The sequence below is a fragment of the Chaetodon trifascialis genome, chromosome 11 (assembly GCF_039877785.1).
Source record: "Chaetodon trifascialis isolate fChaTrf1 chromosome 11, fChaTrf1.hap1, whole genome shotgun sequence".
Lineage (NCBI taxonomy): Eukaryota > Metazoa > Chordata > Actinopteri > Chaetodontiformes > Chaetodontidae > Chaetodon > Chaetodon trifascialis.
This window is the reverse complement of record NC_092066.1, coordinates 15,398,902-15,420,204: the sequence shown is the minus strand read 5'-3', so window position 1 is coordinate 15,420,204 and position 21,303 is coordinate 15,398,902. Positions and strand designations below refer to the sequence as shown.

General features: G+C 41.8%; 2 protein-coding genes across 2 annotated transcripts; both read left to right on the top strand.

Annotated features, from left to right (window-relative positions):
* Nucleotides 1-114: 114 nt before the first annotated feature.
* LOC139338681 (ubiquitin-conjugating enzyme E2 R1-like) lies at nt 115-5,640 on the top strand. Its single transcript, XM_070973913.1, has 5 exons — nt 115-1,100; nt 1,346-1,432; nt 1,590-1,687; nt 3,509-3,643; nt 3,746-5,640. Exons 1-5 carry the CDS (start codon nt 915-917, stop codon nt 3,954-3,956), a joined length of 717 nt encoding a protein of 238 aa, XP_070830014.1. The 5' UTR covers nt 115-914; the 3' UTR covers nt 3,957-5,640.
* A 949-nt stretch (nt 5,641-6,589) lies between these two features.
* Nucleotides 6,590-15,785, top strand: sirt6 (sirtuin 6). Its single transcript, XM_070974214.1, has 8 exons — nt 6,590-6,797; nt 7,407-7,534; nt 9,915-10,097; nt 11,840-11,899; nt 12,486-12,581; nt 12,664-12,744; nt 14,087-14,210; nt 14,297-15,785. Exons 1-8 carry the CDS (start codon nt 6,732-6,734, stop codon nt 14,597-14,599), a joined length of 1,041 nt encoding a protein of 346 aa, XP_070830315.1. The 5' UTR covers nt 6,590-6,731; the 3' UTR covers nt 14,600-15,785.
* The last annotated feature ends 5,518 nt before the right edge of the window (nt 15,786-21,303 follow it).

Genomic DNA, 21,303 nt, shown 5'->3' with positions numbered 1-21,303 from the left:
TATGAATGACACGGGTCATCCTAAACTAAATTAACATAATAGAGATTTATTACTGTGCTCAAATATTTTTTGAGCGAAAATAGGTCAGAGCTGCTCTTCAGAAACACAAACAATATTCGCGTTTTCGTGACGTCAGGCAACTGGCAAATGTAGTTGTCTGAATTCACTCTTAAGCCATTTTTAAAAAAAATAATCGCCGAAACGTAACCAATTCCTCCTTGTTTATCTTTTCCGTGTATGATCAGGAAATTGTGTTCGTTATAGTTTGGCTTCGTGATCACTTTCGATGTTTAAAGCCATGTTTACAGGTGAAAAGTGGACTACAAATTCCAGACAACACACGGCGCCATTGCCTGTGTTGAGGCTGGAGGGGACTCCTTTCAGCAACATTCCTCTTTACCCAGCCTTCTGTTAGGGCGATAGCGACTACGTTTCTGACTTTATCGGTAGGGTTTCTGTTGGCTAGCATTTTAGATCAGTAGTTGTGTTTTCATGCCCAATCTGGCCCTCGTAGGGAGATAGAAACTATTCGCGCGACCGTAAACTCAGCTTCAGCTTGTAGAGCTTGTTAGCTAGCTTACTTAGCCAGCAGCTACCAGTAGATTTGCGGCTTATATCCGTGGCTGCCCTGTCAGGTAGATCAACTAAAGCCCGAGGCGCTGGTCAGCCACAATGGTTTGGTCAGTTCACCAGTTCCTGAATACTGACACTGGTAAATAATTCATCTGATTCGGGGACAGATCAACGCAACCTTTGTTTGACTTGTGCGCAGCCTGGCTGGTTTGGCCTGTTTCATTGTCTTCGAACATCGAAAACACACAAGTTGTTTTTCAGCGTCTGGAGGTTGTTTGGCTGTTTAGGCGAACTCAGTCAGCTGTCGACTCCAGATCATCCTCAAAGCCACCTGGTCCAGTATGGCGCAACACGACCACTCTCATGTAGCCAGTTCACAGAAAGCACTTATGTTGGAAATGAAGAGCCTTCAGGAGCAGCCTGTCGAGGGATTCAAAATAACACTGGTGGACGAGGCTGACATGTACAACTGGGAAGTGGCCATTTTCGGACCTCCAAACACTCACTATGAAGGGGGGTATTTTAAGGTAAGGATACAGTAGAATAACTAGTCCATCAAGGAAGAAAATTGTCTTTTGGTACATCAGGCAGTGTATTTTTATTTATTTATTTTTTAGCAGATCCATAGTCATACAAACATAATCAACACGAGAAACTAGGTTTACTGCACTACTTGTATGACCCCATTATATGCAATGAGTAACAATCAAGCCTTTCAGTAAAAATATGTCATACAGTACATTTATAAAACATGACCTTTTTTGTGCTCCAGGCTCGGATTAAGTTCCCTATAGACTACCCGTACTCCCCACCTGCCTTCAGGTTCCTCACCAAGATGTGGCACCCCAACATCTATGAGGTGAAGTATCACCCTGACTCCCTATATGTCTAATATTCAGTGTAATGCATTTTCTTTCATTTATCACCATATTTAATATATTTAGATGTCTTTAGGTGGTGATACGATGACAGTGACAGATCTGACAGTGAAATGAGTCCATTTCTCCTGTTTTCAGAATGGAGATGTGTGTATTTCTATATTGCACCCTCCAGTGGACGACCCGCAGAGCGGAGAGCTGCCTTCAGAGAGATGGAATCCCACCCAGAACGTCCGGTTAGCACTGTCCCTCATTATCCCTCCTCACATGTCTCTCCTTTCTCGGCACCTTCCTTCTATGTCTTCTCTCAAACACAGTTGATCTTATAACATGACATTGGTCTTCAGTGGAGTCTCCTCAAAAGTTCTCAGAAACTAACACTGAGTTCATATCCAGGCATTCAGCACCAAACATGTTATGAGGTTTTGGGGTAGTGAGTAATTAATTATTTCGTCCTTGTTCTTGAAAAAACTTGTGGGTTATAGACCTTTTTTTCGCAGCAGTCTTACTGACTTACCACAGGAGCAAAAGCACAGATGTATGGCATAAACGATGGCTACTTACAGTATAACGCTGTTGGGAAAGCGTGCCTTGTAACTGAACATTTTTGTGTCCAAACCTTTTTCAAGTCAACATCTAGGCCATGAAGTAGAAGTGTGACTGAAGGCACTTCCACATTTGTATAAAAACTGCCCCCCATGGCCACTTCATATGGTAAAGTAGTAAATCTGATGCAGTCCAATATAACAGCTAAGCCAGAAATTCTGTCTTTCGTAAAATGATCATGTTCAATTTTTATAGGTGCTGCCAGAGAGGTGTTGATTTAGCTCTCCAAGGCTTGTTAGTATTCTGTAGTGGTGGTGTACTTCACTGCCTTTTATTGAGGCCCTCTTAATGTTTTTCCCACCCTATTTACAAACATGAGGGGGGAACACAATTATAAAGACATGTCAAAATAATGTAGTCCAGTCCAACGCCACTGCTAATAGCCATCTCTGTAATAAACCTATAGTTAAATTAACACCTCTTGGAAAGCTTTAACAACAAATGTCTATTACGCAACCATAGAATTGTTGATGAATTTTGGACTTTGATCAACACTTAAAGGTGCTGTGTGGAGCTTTCAGAAAATCCCTGTTTTTAATGACACCGGTGGTCGTTACGTGAACTGCCGTCAGCATCCTGCTGCTCGGGTGGATACTGCATAGACACAAGGAAGCATGTTCCTGTGCATCGGCCCAAACAGTGACGTGATATACACAAGACTGAATGCTGAAATGAACACTCAATGCTGGAAAATTATAAGCATAAGCATATATTTTGATGAAGTAAAATATATAAGCATATTTAGAATAATACCATCTGTAATGTTCCTGTATTTTATTTTGCTTGCTTTTTGCAAATTATTTTCTCAACTAACATTATGAAGCAACCAGCATGAGGTCTGTGCCGCATAGCAAAGTTATAGCTAGCTGGCTAACGTTAGCTTAGCTTTCTTTAGGTTACAGTTATGTAGTTGACCGCCCCTGCCTCATTCTTGGCAAGTAGAAAGCCAGTGTTAGTCGTACACCTTTGCTTTGTACCATTATGTCATTTATTGTTCAACATTGTTTGTCATAATGCATAAGTTAGCGTCATCAATCACATTTGCTGGTGAAGTAATTTGGCAAGCTAGCCAACAAACATATCTGCTCAGATATGTTTCAACTTTTGATTGCAATAATGTTAGCACGCAAGCAAGCTAAGCCATTTGCAAGGAGCAAGCTGGACAGTTTACCATCATAAACTGAATATCTTTGGCCTTTGGACTGTCGGCCAGAACAGCACATGACTAATCAGCTAATTGAGCAAATCATTGTGTAATAAATCAGTAATTGTATTATAAATCAAGTAAAAGAATCATTGGTTGCAGCTCTAATTTGCACAGCCGCTGTGAATAGCTGTAAAATACAGTCTATAATAAAATGGACAGAGGGAGAGGATAGATCAAATATTCTGCATTTGTTGATCAAATGAATGATTCAGGTGGTTATCCTCACATTCGTGTTTGCTTTCAGGACCATTTTGCTGAGTGTGATCTCCCTGCTGAACGAGCCCAACACCTTCTCTCCTGCCAACGTGGACGCCTCCGTCATGTACCGCAAATGGAGGGACAGCAAGGGCAAGGACCGAGAATATGTAGAGATCATCAGGTGAACAATCGCACTCAAACTTTTCTTAACAGGAGTAGACCGATTTTGAAGATCCTCTTTGCTGAGTGTCAGTTTTGACTTGTCATATAATGTCTCTCTCAGGAAACAAGTTTTGGCCACCAAGGCGGAAGCTGAGCGTGACGGCGTCAAGGTGCCCACCACACTGGCCGAGTACTGTGTCCGCACACGTGCCCCAGCCCCCGACGAAGGCTCCGACCTCTTCTATGACTACTACTATGATGACGACGATGCGGAGGATGGCGACGGCGACTGCTGCTATGACGAGGATGACTCGGGCAACGAGGAGTCATGACGTGCTTTCTGAAGGCGTCCCCGATCTAGCTGACGTACGCTACCCCCCCTTTTTCTGTCTGGGCTGCCAGAAATTCTAGGTTGACAACCAAGAAAGATTTGAAGTTTCCCACTTCTAAACCAATGAAAAGAGCTGTTTTTTTTCTTGAGCCTCTGAATTCTTTTTCAGAGGCAAAAATGGATGCACCGTTGTGGAAGGGTCAGACCTGGTAAGATTTGCACCAGCACAAAAGTCACCAGTTTCTTCAGTTTTCGGCAACAGTTTTCATTATCACCTAAAACCTTACTATGAGAGAATAACTTAAACTATTACTTAATCCTCCTGACTTGTTCAGTCTCCTGTACAGTGTATGGTATGTACGGTATTGTGGGGTTAATACCACTGTTAACAATAGCAACATTTGCACTGGTGCAAACACTTCCAAACTGTGCTCAGCGTCTTTCTCGCATATTTTTATTTCCCTAATTGTAACTGGGTGTGGCTTACCAGCAGTTGCTCCCAGTGACTGGCAGAAGATTGAGGACTTCAAGCAGCCTGTTTGCATTGAAGAGTCTACTGCAAATGTATTGAATTGGACATTTCCACGTTTCACAACCTCGCTTCAATGGGACGGGATGTCACAGGACGATGTTTTCAGAGTTCTTGTGCATGCCAGAACATCGTTGGAAGCTTTTTGTCTCTTTTACAGGTGGACTGTTGACCCACATCGTGATCTGGTTCAGCGCGCTGATAAGAAAGACTTGTGTTGGTGGAGATCCCAGAGAACTTTGTATCTGGAGGACCAGCTGGCACTGAGTCAGTGGGTCAGATCCTCATGAACATTTTTGGCAACATGAAATTGATATTTGCTGTGTTTCTTCTGATTACTGTTGGATGTGTTTCTGTTTGAGTGTTGGGATTACGTTATTTGAAGTAGCTCAGATTTAAGAGTCGTATAGGATCTTTTTTTTGTGTGTGGGGGGGCGGAACTAATTAATCGTTGGATTTGTATCTCTCCTCAGGTTTGCTCTCTGAGAGCCCTGTTGGAGCCAAAGACCTAAAACAATGTAAAAGAAAGCCCAAAACATTTTATGACTGTTGTATTCTTGTCTTTGTTTGCTCCCTTACGAGCTTTGTTATCGTAGTCTCTTTCTTTGGTTAGACATTATGCCTGCAATCTTTGCTTGAGAATGATTTATGTGATGAGATTATTAGGTTTGATTGGCAAAAAAGAAAAAAAAAAAAAAGTTGTAGGACAAGTGTCTGTCAAAAGATGTTGTTGCAGTATCAGTCGGGATTATCAAAGTTTTTCAGCCCTGGAGGTGAAAGAAAACAAGGCCGCCGTGTTTTCATTTGAGTTTCTATTCTTTGCGTCAGTGGAGATTGGACAGGTTTTGATATCATTTTCAGAGCGCATGAGTGTCCTCTTTGTGTATTTTTGCATTAGCAATATTGATTGTTTCATTAACTCAAATTGGCACTTCATACTGAATTTCTCAGGATAATGAATTACATATGACAAAACAATTAAGACAAGCAACTATTTTCCTCATTTAGGTGGTCTTCAGAGTTGGTTTACAGCTTTAACAGGAACCATAGCTGATATGCACATGTAGCTGTATGGATGATCACCGTATTGTTCCTTTCACTGGTCTTTATTTTTTATTTTCGGCTATTTAAAACTGAAAAATAAAGATTTATCTGGAAAAAAAAAATCTTGGAGTAATTGATGTAACAGTTTCACTCAATTTTCCTGTTTGCTATAGTGTGTTATTACTGATTGCAACATATTTACTCTCACAATTAGCCTTACAATTAACCTTTGATTTTATTTTATTCTATGACTTTAAACTGAATATAGATCTGTTTGTGAGCTTTCCCTTTGTCTCTAAGGATTATTTCTCCCCACCCAAACTCCATGTTTAACATTACTACAATATTGCTTCTTTTATGGAGTTTTTTTTGTTTTTTGTTTTTTTTTTTATCTCTCAGATGGATTTGAGTTCTTCATTGGCTCTGTTGCATATCTGTTTATAATAATAGGCCCGTTTATCTATCACTTTTACTCTTATGCCATCCTTAGATATGACCATTTGTCATGTTATTGACTCTATAACGTAGGAGTCCACACTGAGAACACAGGAAAGAATTCTTTGATGACGAATGACTGTGCTGCATTCATATCACACGAGAATATCGGGCAATGTAACACAGCCTTCTGAGTGAAGAGTGTTGGTTTTAGTTGTTTTGCTAAATAGAATGTCCACCCTAAGTATCAAAGCTTCACATGCTTTAATAGGGTTAATGTAGAGGGTAGAAGCATGAAAGAGGGCCTCTGTGATAGGCGGTTCATAAACTTAGAGGGTAATAAGATAGAAAATAACGTACATTTTGGATATCTTAGCAGACATTAACAAACCAGACTTTTTTTTTTTTTTTAAGAAAAGATACCCTATAGTTTGTTGACCAGCTTTACATTTCATTTGCAGTTCCACATCTATGTGTAAACGAATTAGACACTTATTCTTTGGACACAAACGATATTGGTGGGGATTCGGGCTGGACGAGGAGATATCGTGATGTGCAATTTTCCGCTTTAATTGAACACAGCATACGTCGTCGCTGGGATATGACGTAGGCCAAACGGTACATTTAAAACCTGATGCGCTACTGTTGCCTGTAGTCTTCAAAATCCAAAGAGAATATAGTGAAAATCCATCTGGGAGATCCGTCAGCGTTACAATACAGGAATATCTCTGTAAACCAAACAATAAAGACACGACACCAACAACAGCAATGTCTGTGGATTATGCTGCTGGGCTCTCGCCGTACGCAGACAAAGGTGTTTGCGGACTTCCCGAGGTAAAAGAGAGCTACCCTGGCTAGGTAGTTAGCTTCCTATCAACCGCTAACGTTAGCACGTTAGCCTAGGATGGCTGCTCCATGTTCGGTCTTAAAGGATGTTTGGGTGGAAAATTGTTGAAATACTTCAATTTAAAATACTAATTGACAATTATAAGTTCTGCTTTCCAAAATGTACTGTGGAAAAAGTATGTTAATAATAGAAAAGTATCAAGTAACGTTAACGTTAGTCGTTGCTGTCTCTGTTCGGAGGTTTACATTGATTTTACATCGTTACCCTAACGTTAGTTATTGTGTGAACAGTTTGTTAGTATTGTCGCTGGTTCAGGTGGAAGAACGTCTAACTTCTTTGCAAATAATGGAGTCATTAAAACACAGCCATTATGTATTCACACAATGAGTCTGTATGTTATGTGTTCGTTCTTCTCTGCAGCGCAGCCACCGCCCCCATTTTGTGTTGTCATTAACGTCATTGGTTGTACATGTAAGACTTGTACTGACAAGTCGAGTAAATTAGCTGCACAAACTAGGGCAAAACAGGAGGTTTTTGTGATATTTGGCAGCGCTAGCCAGCTGTTCTTAAACCCGATGTTTTCTGTTCTGTGGCAGACGTTTGATAGTCCTGAGGAGCTAAAGACGAAGGTGGAGACCCTCGCTCAGTTGATAAAAGAATCTCAGTACTTGGTCGTCCACTCCGGAGCAGGAATCAGCACCTCAGTAGGCATCCCAGACTTCAGGTGAGGCACAGACAAGTACAGCTCTTTCCTTCTGTCAACCATTTCCACCAACACACGCTGCTTTTCTCACCCATCCATGGGCCACATTCATGAACATGATGAGTAAGGCAACACTGACTTGCAAAGATGAAGAGAATGGCATCAAGAAACAAACAAAGCTTTGAAATTAAGGGATGTTTAAAGGTGAGCCGAATACACCGTGGCATAGCCGGACCTGTGGATCTATGATATTATTTATTTGTGTATTGTTTTATAATTTCTTAAGTTTTTTTGATGGTGGTGAATCAACCGGGCAATCTGATGAAATGGACAAATTGCAGTGCAGGTGATTGTAGATAGTAGCAGCCATTCTGGAAACTGTCCTGTCTCTGTAAATGCTGAGGGAAGACAAGAAGAGGACTCTTATTCATTTTTTGCAGACTTGAAAAGATGGATTATAATCATCTATATAAGTCATATATAAGTTTTAGAAGTTGCTGTCCACCTCCCCTCAGCACTCACCTGCTTCTTTGCACGTGATCTTCAGCATTCACATCAATTTCTTGATACATCTGTCCAGACTGAGCCAAATGCATCTGCACAGTTCTGTGGTTTATCAGTGAGGTGTATGAACTACTCTGCAGGCTTTGTGTCTGTGAACAGTGACAAACAGAGAGATAGATCCGTTCATGTAGACCTCTGTGTTATGGTTAATGTGCTGATTGTGGGCTCAGTAAACCGCTTAAAATGTTGACTTGGTGGTGCTTTGAAGTTGTTCTGGCTGATCTAGACTGTGGATGAGTAATGTGATGTTGATCATTTGTTTTTGTGAACAGCCAAATGGTGCATCACTGTGAATGTTTCTGCTGCAAGGAATTGTGGGGCAGCATTATCTCCTTTTCTTTTGTAAAGGATGGTCCAGTGTTTCCTATGCTAAAGGAGATACAAAAGGAAGCATTGAAGGCATTAGCATTTAGAGAATTCAGACAGCTCTTATCATGGTTACCACTTAGATTCTTCTTGGTCAGTTCACTCAGTGAGGAAGCCTCCTGAGTAAAAACGACTATTCAACCGCAACCATAATGTGGACCGCTTGGCTTAGCCTCCTGCTGTCTCTGGTAGTACCCCTGTATGAGCAGATGAGGGCGCTGCTTGCTTATTATTTGTCAGATTGCACTCTTTGCAGTAACACACTGAAATAAATCCCAGCTCCTTTCGTTTTCTTCCATTACAGTGTGAGAATTTCCTTTGATATGGTGCAAACACACATTTTGTCTTAATAGTTAGGCTGTGGCAGGTAATAATATTAGATTTTTGGAAGGCTTTAATTGAGTTTATGCTGGTTTGAATGACAGATATGTGCCTGTGTGAATTCATATATATGTGCTTGGAGAATAATTCATGTTTGATTGGTCTGCCTGTCAGTCAGTCGACCTTGGACTGCAGCATCATTAAAACCAAGGTTTCTATATACACATCAGGCCTCCTAACACAAATTATATTCCCACTGCTGCCCCACACACACACACACACACACACACACACACACACACACACACACACACACACACACACACACACACACACACACACACACACAAATTCAGCCCATCAGATTGATATTATTGACACCAACACGTGACTCCACCAGCTTCAGTGATCCTCTGTGGCTTTCATGTCCTGTGGCATCTTTCTCAGGGTGATAAGCGTGGAATAAGTGACATGCAAGGCTCTCCATTAATGCTGCTGCGTCTTTGAACTGGTCTTGGCTGAGCAGGCTATGAATCATATAGAAGTGGGAGATGGGGCTTTTCAAATTCAGATAGAAAGATGAGACTGTTGTGCCTGTGTTGAGGATTCACAGGACATGTTCCCTCATCTGATGCATAAAGAGAAGTTGCGTGTCCTCGAAGGGACTCGGCAGCTGTGAGGATGTTAGACAGCACCAGTGCTGACTCTGTGTTTATCCTTCTCTCAGACACCCAGAACTGACCGGTTAATCCATGAAGCCTGAACAGAATGATCTCAGATTGGACAACAGATTTTTTCACATTTTAATCTGAAAACGTGTCACAGTATGCAGTATTTCTCTCATACTTCTGATGTTAAATATAATTTCTCCTCTTTGTAGATTTCATTTGTCAATAGAATTTGTGCACAGTGTTTTTCATTGGTCCTCCGTATTTTCAGTGGGCACAGACTCGCAGCACTTAACAGCATGTTGTCAGTTTGGTTCTCTAACTTTGCAGAAATCTAATTAATCATTAATATTCAACTTTGAATAAAAACTTATGCACCAGCTTTAGACATGTAATGTCTACAGTCTGTCCACTTCACCACAACCTGTCAACTCCTGATTAACAACTACTATTAGCCTGTTTACCACTATATTCTCTTTCAGGGGTCCAAAGGGTGTGTGGACATTACAAGACAAGGGTGAGTCACCTCACTTTGAAACGACATTTGAGGATGCCCAACCCAGCTTGACTCACATGGCCCTTCTGGGACTGCAGAGGGCCGGGTACCTCAAGTATCTCATCAGCCAGAACGTGGACGGCATACATGTCCGGTCAGGTTTCCCCAGGTAACTCGGCCCTGTCCCCTGTCCTGCAGCATGATATACACAGCAAGCATTTTCCACACTCAGTAGCGAACTCAAATCATAGTTGTCAGGAGGCATGATGCTATACGTTATCTCACAGATGGGACACATTAAGTCAAGTTTCACTTAAAGGTCCATTGTGTAAGATTTAGGGGGATCTATTGGCAGAAATGGACTATAACTGAGTCTGCCATGTTGCACAGCCATGTTTCTACAGTAGCCCAGAATGGACAAACCAAACACTGGCTCTAGAGAGCACCATTAATTTTTTACATTAGTTTGACAGCCAACACAGGTTGTCCTGCACCCTTGGGAAGGGAGGGGTAAGATGAGGGGTATTTCAGTTTGCAGCCTTACTGCGAGATGCCACAAAATCCTCCACTCTGGTCCTTAAAAGCTGTATTCATTGTTTTTTTTCCCACATGGAACAAGCTGCATGTACATCACTATATGGCTGCAATGATTATTTTCCACATTTGATTAATTGGCTGATTATTTTGAATTTGATGAATTTCTGTGGATTTGTCACTACAAGTATTCGCCTGTGCTACATGTAGTTAGTTGACCTATTGTTGATGCAAAAATATTCACAAGTGCAACTTTAATTTAATCATCCTCTTAAATACTGTATGACCGAATACAGCAACTTTCCTCATTTTCACACAATTCACATGTAGATGAAAATGTTTCCATATGCTAATACAGAGAACATTTTCAGGACATCACTGTGCTTGAAGCCAAGTATGTGGAGAGGAAAGGGAATGAGTCAGTGAAGAGGGGACGTGAGGTACTTACAGGAAAAGTTAACTTCTTCAGAATATGCAGTGAATTCCTTATTGAGGACGAAACAACCACATTAGAGTTTTGTGTATTTTTCATCATTTCTAATATTGTAAAGACACAAGTAGACACAGCATTGTAAACTGTGTGACCACATTGTTTCGTGCCAATTTGTTACATGTTGAATTGTGACTGATTGTTTTGAAATAAGAAGCTGCTGCTTTCTGATAACAGCTGTACCAGCACCGGGAATGAGTCACTATTCAAATACGACCCAAATAACTGGGATCAGTGTAATGGAAAATGTTTGGTAGGACTCTGGATTATTGCTGTTAGTAACAAAGGAAACACCAAACTCTTATGAGCACTGGGGGAAAAAAACACTGGCATGTATAGGGTTACTTTCAAATAAAATACATAATGCAGTCCTTCCCTCCATTGAAAAAAATAATGAAATACAATAAAATAAAATAGCTATTATTTATTCATATTCTTTTGTTCAAAGCTACAGGGAGCCACGGCAGAGGGATGAAAGAGCCGTGGGTTGCCGACCCTCTATTAGACCAACCCAAGGCCAAGAATCCAATTTTTTATTCATTGCATACATCCACCCTTTACACATAGTGAAAGACATTCCCTGGAAGCCATTTCTTAGCTTTCCCACTACACTCCATCTGTCAGTTTGGCTTTTCAAAGAAGAGGCTTGACAGTGAAGTTGTAATTCTCTAAAGAAATCACTGAGACAGCTGATGATGGTGAAGTAAACCATTTTGCTAATCTGCGCAGGTGCCAGGTGAAACACAAATGTGAATATGTCCTCAGAATGTTATCAGACTGTGAGCTGCAAAGAACAGAAGAGAAAGAAGGAAAAGTTTTGTGTAAGAGTCTTGACAGTGATCTAAGTGAATATCATCTTTGTGATCTTTGTGCTCTTGCTCTGTTAGGGACATGTTATCAGAGCTTCATGGAAACATGTTTGTGGAGGAGTGTGAGAAGTGTGGCAGGTATGTTCACACATGCACCCTCATTTTCATCTTGAAAATAGAAGCCGTTGTCTTTCACCTTGAGGCCATTTTATTAGGTAATACAAACAGCAAATCAGGTGGCTGCAGCACAACACATAAAGCATACACACACATTGTCAGATGTGTGCCAGATGTTGTCTTTCTAGCGTCTCAGAAACTTGCATCCCTCCTGGGATTTCCACATACTGCAAGTTCTGCAGAGAGTGGTGAAATGTGCATTTGGTGGCAGTTCTGTGTTTGAAAACACTTCATCAATAAGAGAGGTCGGAGGAGAAAGACCAGGCCTGTTACAGCTCACAGGATGGCCAAAGATACACAAATAATAGGCCAGATGTACAGAGGACCAACTCTGGCCCCCCTCTCTCTGAGGAAGACAGCTTTGCAGCAGCTACATGAGTATATGATATACCTAAAGAGCACATCTAGGATGTCTTGTCTGGTTTATCTAATAAAGTGGCCACAGAGTGGACCTTGTTATGTTGCTTGCAAGCTGCTTCTTAACTGTAACTAAACTAAATCTGATGATCGGACAGAGAGATAATCTGTAAGAGTCTTGGGTTTCCAGGCAGTATGTGAGAGACAAAGTGATCGGCGTGATGGGGCTGAAGCCGACGGGACGTTACTGTGACGTGGTGCGATCCAGAGGACTCAGAGCCTGCAGGTAACACACGCTTTCGCCACATGTTGAAATAATCTGTCATGATCCGATCATCAGTGTGACTGTGTGCTCTTTGCTGAAACAGAGGAAAGCTGATAAGCACTATACTGGACTGGGAGGACGCTCTCCCTGACAGAGACCTGAACAAAGCAGATGATGCCAGCAGGTGAGACAGCAGCTTGTGCTCCATTGTTTTAAAACAGAATGTGATAACATGCCAATCCTTTTTAACATGTACTCAATTGAAAACAGTACAAGGACACTAAATTTGATGTTTTACCTCATCAACATCATTGATTTTTGTACATATATGCTCATTCAGCAGTTTGTTTATGTTTTTATTTTACGTTTTACACAGCATCCACTCCAAGCACTTTTACAACACCGTTACCCATTCAAACACACTCACACACCGATGGCACAGCATTGGGGGCACTGTGACCTGAAAGCTGTAAAATTAAGTCTTGGATCTATTTGCTTTAGCTTTGGCTTTGCGGTCAGTGTCCTGATAGGTGTACTGTAAGTTACCCATAAATGATAATCACGTAATCGCCATTTCCGTCACAAAGAGGAGATTTGGAACTCCGATCATTGAAGCTTTTTCTTTGCAGCAGTTGAATGTTGAATGTGTTTATTTGTAGCGACAAAACTGTGACAAAGAACTGAGCGCCAATATAAGTTGTGTTTATGATGCCCTGTACTGCAGAGCTGTGAGTTTTGATTCATAGTTCAGTGTGGAGTTCGCTCTTTACAGCACTGCACAGATGTGTCACACGCAGTCGGGCAGTGTTGTGCTTAATCATATTCTTTCTTCTTTCACTCTTTCTGTTACTCTGATGTGGAGAGCTGGAGGGTTCTTCTGTTCCGCCTTGTCTCATCTCTGAATAGGAGACTTGCTGTGAAATCACTGTTTACACTGTTTCATTCATTATGACGGGACGCAGATTGTTTGCAGTGGAGATGGCTCTGCTCGATGTGAGAACAGTTTGTGTCTCTAAAATGAACCTTCGATCTTTGGAAAACTCAGCAGGCCCTTTTACTCTACTTATGGCTGTTCTGAAGGTACAGTCATCACAGTCATCCAAGTCTTTTCTAACCATCGGGAAGAATAAATATTTTGGTTGTTGAAGATAAGAAAAGATTTTGAACCTGTTTTCGTGGTTGGGAGCTTTTTCCGAACCCACTCAAAGATTACAGCTGGAAAGGACAAAAATCTCCCTACTCAGTCTGTAGAAAGTGAACCAAAATAAAAATATGTTATCCACTTGAATAGTATATATTGACATTTCTTTCCAATATTTTATTTTATATTCTAACACAACAAAGTGTCTGATTTGATTGGACATTGGACATGTGCTTGCTTAGCACGGTGACTCACATGTGATGCCTTTCGTCCTACTTGGTTTACGTTTTCCACACTGCCAACAATAAATCCTCCTTATAACGGGCTCATAAGAAGAATGTCGTGACTATTATCTGTGACATACTTCCCCTCTGTCTGCACCCAGACGAGCAGACCTGGCTCTGACGCTCGGCACCTCCTTGCAGATCAAACCCAGCGGAGACCTGCCACTTCTCACCAAGCGCAAAGGAGGGAAAGTGGCCATCGTCAACCTGCAGCCCACCAAACATGTGAGTAAATACAGTGAAGAAATTAGAGGATTGACAATTACATCTTCAGGTTCATCATTTCACACTTGCAATTTTCTGCCCCGCAGGACAAGCATGCGTACCTGCGTATCCATGGTTATGTGGATGAGGTCATGAAACAGCTGATGGAGCTGCTGGGATTAGACATCCCCAAGTGGGAGGGTCCGACCATCTGCGAGAGCTCCACAGCCACCTCCGAGGCCACGGCCGATGTCAAACCACCATGTGCAGTCAGTGTAAAGGAAAAGGTGAAGAAGGAGCTCATAACAGAGGAGAGGAAAAGAGAAGCAGCGGCACTAACGGACGATGGGAGTGTTAAAGAAGAGACGGTTTCTGTAAAGAGGGAGAAAGCAGACTCCCAGTCCAGATAAAGCAAGAGAAATGGACTCAGGTATTTTTTATCACAACACAAACCCGTTCAGAAACAAACTCTATCAGTGAGGTAGCTCTGTTTGATCCGCTTCACACAGGTTCTTCTCATCAAAAACTCCTCTTGAGCTGTCGTGTTTGTTTTTTAATCCCAGATCTCTTACACTCCCTTAACAGCCACGGCTGTAGGTCGACCTCGTAAAACAAATTTGGTGAAGTGATTCTGTCCAGGGTAGGTAGAGAGGACCTGTGGCTTTGCTTCACTCAGAGAGCCGGTCTTTAGCACACAAGACGAGACGAGATGTGGAGCCTGCAGTTATAAATAAAGCTTTTAATAAAGTCTGTAACATTGCTGCACGTTTCATTAAAAGCTTTATTTATAACCTCATGCTCCAGATCTTATCCCTGCAGATTGAGCCTGTGGAGACACTCAGTTCTTCTCAAGAAGCCTTTTTTATTTTTAAAGATATACTACACATGATTTTCCTAAAAGAAACAGCGTATAGACAAAATAAGTCATCACTTTTGACCTAAAGAAGTGTGTGGCGGTGTATTCATCTACCCTGCCGTCTGCCTGTATTCTCTCATTTTCTTCTTATTTTGCTGTTTGAGACATTTCTGGCCTGCAACCTTTGGCCGGTGGGTGTGTCGCCCCCCAGAAAAATTTCCTTCCAAAACAAGAACGATTCTGGGATTTGCTTTCACCTGCTGGTGAGCACTGAAGAAGAGGAAGGGGATGAAGAGTGACGCAGACTTGGCCTGTTTTCTGTTGGACACGTGCCAGCGGTTAGCTTAAATGATACAAAAGGTAACCGCCAACTCCTGCATAGTATATCTCTAAGTGCATTTCCTGGACAAACTGTCCTCTCTGGGGACATTATGTTGCATCGTGAAACAGTTCAGTACGGAGCAATGTTTTATCTTTTTTCTCCCAAGCAATTCAAATGCCCACTTTGTACAAAATCGTCAAAGAGCTTCTCTGATTGTGCAAGAGATTGTCCTCTGGCGAGATGTGTAATTCCCCCCTTTTTGTGCAGAAATGGAGCGCCTGTTGCATATTGGCTACTAAAGGACCATAATCACACTGTATAATAGTAGGAAACCGATTTTTATCTCAGGAAAATGTCACCTTACTGTTTTTTATGCACATACTGTATGTTTAGACAATAAACACAATACGTTCCTGGTGCGTATACGAGCCATATGTTGCGTCAAACAGCAGTGACCCAGTTGCAAAGGAAATGGAGGCAGCATGTGTTTGTTCATTTGACCTAATGATCTGATTCTTTGTGTTTAGCCTGATTAGCATCTATGTAATCAGCATTTATATACCATCCATTTTCTATGCCACTTATCCCTTTCGGGGTTGCGGGGGGGCGGAGCCTATCTCGGCTGTCAACGGGCGGGAGGCGGGGTACACCGTGGACCGGTCGCCAGCCGATCGCAGGGCACATACACACAACCATTCACACTCCCACTCATACCTAGGGGCAATTTAGAGTCACCAATCAACCTAACGAGCATGTTTTTGGTCTGTGGGAGGAAGCCGGAGTGCCCGGAGAGAACCCACGCATGCACGGGAAGACAGCATCTATATACCTTTGTAGTTAAATAAATTCATTACGCATCACTTCATTGTGATTGCACATACTGTAAACATGGTCAGCAAACCTACTTTCTCCTACAAACAGATGTCAGTGGGAAGAGGGGCAAAGGATCTCCTGCTGTCCCAGTCTCCCTAAATAGCAACAAAACATGATCCAGCACCTCAGTTTTCTCTTTTTAAAAGCAGGAACATTCATGTCAGACACTGAAACTGTGCAATGGGACAAAGTCTTTCAAGGCACTTTATAAGCAACAGACATAACAAGCAGCAAACAGCTGCTCCTCAAGCACAGCCTGCTTGGTGAATGGGTCATTACCCAGTCCTCATTACCGCTGTTCCAGTGTCGGTCTATACATCAGTTTGTTTTTATTGTGTCTGCTCTGTAGCGCTCGTTAGTGTCTAAACCCAATGGCGGGTGGGTAGGCTGAAGAGTGTTTCAGGGATTCGTAGATGAGGTGGAGCAGTTTTATTATTTAATTTCAGCGCATTTTGTGTGCGATTAAGTACATTCACTTCCAGGACTTGCACAACAACACAGAACAAAGGGATTGTTTTATGTCACCTTTTGTTCAACTTGTTTGTTCTCCCAGCAGGAGTGCGTGTGCTGTCCTTCCTGCCTCAGGTGTGATCATGTGACCTTTGGAAGGAGACAGTGCTAATGAGCTAAATGTTCTCACTCTGTACTCAGCATCTGTTTATCATTATTTTGTGGTGTTGTACCTAAGGTCAGGTGGTGATATGTACACTGTGGTGTCTCTTCTCAACCTTTTTGGCTCAAGACCACTTAAAATTAATCATGGACACCAGCAGTTCAACAAAAGAGGGATTTTTCTGTCTAGCTTTTGATTAGTTTCATAAGAAAAACACTTACAGGGAAGAGGTGAAGGAAGTCAGCATTTCACCTGAAAAACAGCACAAATGACAAAAAAGAATATTTTCGTATAGATTTTTCTTCTTCTAAAGCTTTAATCCACTGTGGATTACGAACGTTATAAATCAATGACCTTTGTTTTCTCTTGCAATATTGGATTTTTCTATCATTGCGATAAAGTACCTTGATTTGTGAGGTAGGTAGTTTTCTGGATTTGTCAATAAGAGACGTTTCTGTCTTGTTATTTTATCTATCAACAATTTCTCTCTTTATGAGAAAATTTGTTATAGTCCAGAATTAGACATACTGTGATAAAGGATGTTATCCGTAATCACCTTCTGCCCATTGTAGCCCAAATTACCGCACATTAATTACCGTTGTCTCACTCAATAATGTAGCTTTTCTGTCAAGACAGACAACGCTGATGACATCGTCACAAGATAGTTACCACAGTTAATGCAGTTTGACTCCTTCTGGATCTCTTATTGGAGTGTCTTTGACTATGAAGTGGTTGTTGGTGCCAGATAGCATCATATGAGTAAAAACTAAAAACATCCAGTGAGCGGCAGTTCAAGCATCTTCTTAATGAAAGAGATCAGAGGAGAACAGCCTGAGGAAGGCGACAGAAACTCAAATATGTTTCTGTTGCCTTCCTTCTCCACATCATGACTTCTGCTCTGCAGAAGAGCATCTCTGAACACTCAAAGTGTCAAAGGCTGGTTGATAGCAGCAGAGACCATGCCTGGGTCCAGTTCCACTCCTGCAGGAAACTGAAGCTACAGTGGGCACAGGTTTCCCAAAACTGGACAGTTGAAGATTGGAAAAATGTCGGCTGATCTGACAGAAGAAGCATCTAAAGATTTCCAACATGTCTGTGTTTCTAAGGCTCCATCATTCGAAACTGGGGATTTTATAGAGCATCAGACAGACTCTCTCTGCAGCTGCTCATCCTGGTGAAGTCAGCAAGAAGGACCTTGGTCAGAGAATCAGAGCTCTGATGGCAGTGAAGGCAGATCTCTGTGGGAGAATGTCCATAAGTAGCTTGTCAGTGACAGCAGGCCTGGATTTGGCACAAAGAGTAGAAGACTGAGCATCAAAGATGTTGTGGTCTGATGAAGCCTTAATCAAACTCCTCAGTTATAATTCAAAGTGCTGCGTCTGGAGGGAAGCAGGCTCAGCGCATTAAGCATTTAACATGAGTCCTGCTGTGACATACAGGGGTGGCTGCTTCATGCTGGCAGTCACTGGGACTCTTTAAAGGAGAACAATGAATGGAGCTAATGAGGTCAGACCAACCTGCTGCAGAAAGTCAAAAACTTTATGGTCCATGAGTGCCACACCAAGGGAATCATTCAGTGAATCAGGAACCAGAGTGTGGTTCCTCATCAAAGTGTGTGCATGTGATTGCTGTTTGTTTACAGATGCTCCCCATTCAAGTGTAAGACTCTGAGGTAGAAAGCTGAAGATGTAATCACAGTTTACACTTAAAATGAATCTCTCAACATGGCAAGCACATGATTTCCTCCCGTTTGTTTTCCCAACAAACCTCCTGATAACTTCGACTCTGTACTGAGTCATCCCCACGTTTAAGTAACAATTTTTAAAGAGAACTTTTTCTCTGAACATACGGTCTAAAAAAAAATCTTCATCCAGTATCGGTTTCACTGAATTGGCCCTTAATTTGGCTTCAGGAGTTAGAGAAGTGTCATCGTAACATTTCCAGGGAGCTCAATTAACCAGAGATGAAGCCTTGTAGCGTGAACTCAAAAGAATTTAAAAGAGTTCTTAAAGTTAGCAAGAGCCAGAAGAGACCATCTGGGGTGAGCTTGAACCTTTATGAAGCAGTTCTTCATCACTTGTGAGCTATCTCAGCTGGTTCAGAGGCACAATGAGCCAACAGTATATAACATCAGTATAAAAGAGAGCAGTCAATAAAACCGTTTTTTCAGCTGCCCTCTGTTGTGTTCTCTCTGATGTCCCCATTTCATTTGGCATTTTTAACACTGGCCTGACACTCCAGGCCAGTCAGCTTGCCAAACCAATCATGGTTGTATTTCTGTGTGTCGAGCCGGTAACCCTCTAGTGTACGTGCATGTCTTGCCATTAGGCACCAGGCAACCGGTCAACAGAGAGGATGCCAACATCAGAGAACAAGATGAGTGAGATGAATTTAAATTGGTGAGATGTCTAAGTTTGAATGTGGTGCAAATCTTTTCTCATCATTATCTTTGTGATAATTTCTCAGATTAATCGAGTAACCACAGCCCGCAAAATAAGAAAAAGGATGATGAGCAGTTATTTTCAACGGCTCTTGAAAAGGAGACACAATTCCCATCGCAACCTCCGTGCCTGCAGAGAGAATAATAAGCTGCTATTTACACCTAAGTGTAAAATGCTCAAAAAGACTCTGATTGAGCTGCTACTGCTAAGTGGAGCAGAGTCTGAGCTTGCTTTTTGTCCTGATTGGTGATAGACTACAATTGGCAGCAGTCTAGGCTTAGGTTGGATGAACCTCTTCAGTCAGTCATTTTGAAAATTATCTCTGAAATTTTGGGCCTCTTGAAAGAGGCCGTGACCACATCTGTGCTCTTCGAGGGCACTTCAGTTTTATTTGTAATATGACTGAGTCGCGTGTCTCACAAGCTCCGAAACATCACTAATAACTGCAACCAGATTCATCACCGCGGTTGATGGAAATGGTTCTCTTGAAAGAGGTCAATTTTTGTTCTTTCTGGTTGTGCTGCAACACAGTGTGCATCACAGTGCAGCAAAAATGTTCAAAACATTCACCTTAAATTACTGCCAACACATGTTTTTATCTGAAACTTCATTGCATACATTTACCTCTCTTACTCAAAGATCAATTAAAATTATCTGATCTGAGAAAACAATATTACTTAAAGACCAAAGCCACAGTTGTGACTACAAAATTATAGAGGAGGAAGATTAAATTATGGGTGCATGAACATGAAGTCACCCATGAAGAGAAAGTGGACTTTGGCTGTAGGTCATTAGATCGACCCCTGGAGCAGCAGGATCAATCTGTGTGGGGAAAATTAAAGAGTAACGCTTGACCCTCACTGCCACAGCCGAGGTGCCCATGAGCACCCTACTCTGAAATATTCTGAGTTCATGATTTCTCCTTCAGGAAGGTCTTCATAATGAGTGCGATATGGTTGAAATGTCAGATTAAATGGTCCTGGAGTTAGATTCTATTGCTTTTTGCATCTTGTAGCCCGTGAACACGTAATGGAGAATAAACTAGCAGCACTTTCTCAGGTGAGTCAGCCTTCAGAATGTGTACAAATTGTCTTGTGGCTCGCTCTTGGAAATCTCATGCAGTCGAGGTTCTTAATTCCCATTTGAGACCACAGGCGCTCTCAAAGAGATGAAAAATTTATCTATAAGTCCTTGCATATAAAAATAGCTCCTCTGCTGCATTTAAGAACAGACTTCATTCAATTGTGCTGTTTTCCACACAGCTTTGTCTCCTGAGACATAAAGATGCTTTATGACCTTACAGCGTGCGTGACGCATGGCCTCCAAGTGATATTGACTTTGACCCATTTCCATCATTCGCGCTCATCTCATCCTAGAAAGCAAACATCTTGAGCCTGTAATTGCTTAAAATCAGTGATCCCTACTAGAGTTTCCTGAAGTGGTTTTCATCAGTGGGATTATAAAAATTGCCCTCCTTGATGAAAAGCAGGGCAAACACAAGATTGCATCACTTGAGTTCATCAAATATTGTTTGTTTTCTGTGAACTGGCTCTGAAATAGAAAAGGGCCATCTAACTAAGTGGATCTGCTGTGTAGCTGCGCTTTTTCAGAGCTTGGTGGAGAAAACAGTCAAATTATGAAGCGAGTCCATTTAAAGGAACGATTAAATCAAAGAAAGCAATAACAGATGTCAGCGACAGGCGACTTTTGATAACGGTAATCTGAGGAAGTAAAGAAATCACACTTTTGATTGTTTTCACAGCTGGAATTTGACCTGCTTGCTGTTCAGCGCCATCAGAGCCTCCCATGCAAAGACCTGCTGAATGAGCCTGTGATTCTGATTGGAGAATTAATTACTACCAGAGTGGCACCCAGTGGAGGGACAGTGTGGGATTGTGTGTGTGTGTGTGGTATTTGCTTGTCAGCCGCTGTCTGTGGGCAGCTGAAGATGGTCATCCATATTCAAACTTTAAAGGTTGCAAAAGGGTAAAAAAAAAAAAAAAAAAAAA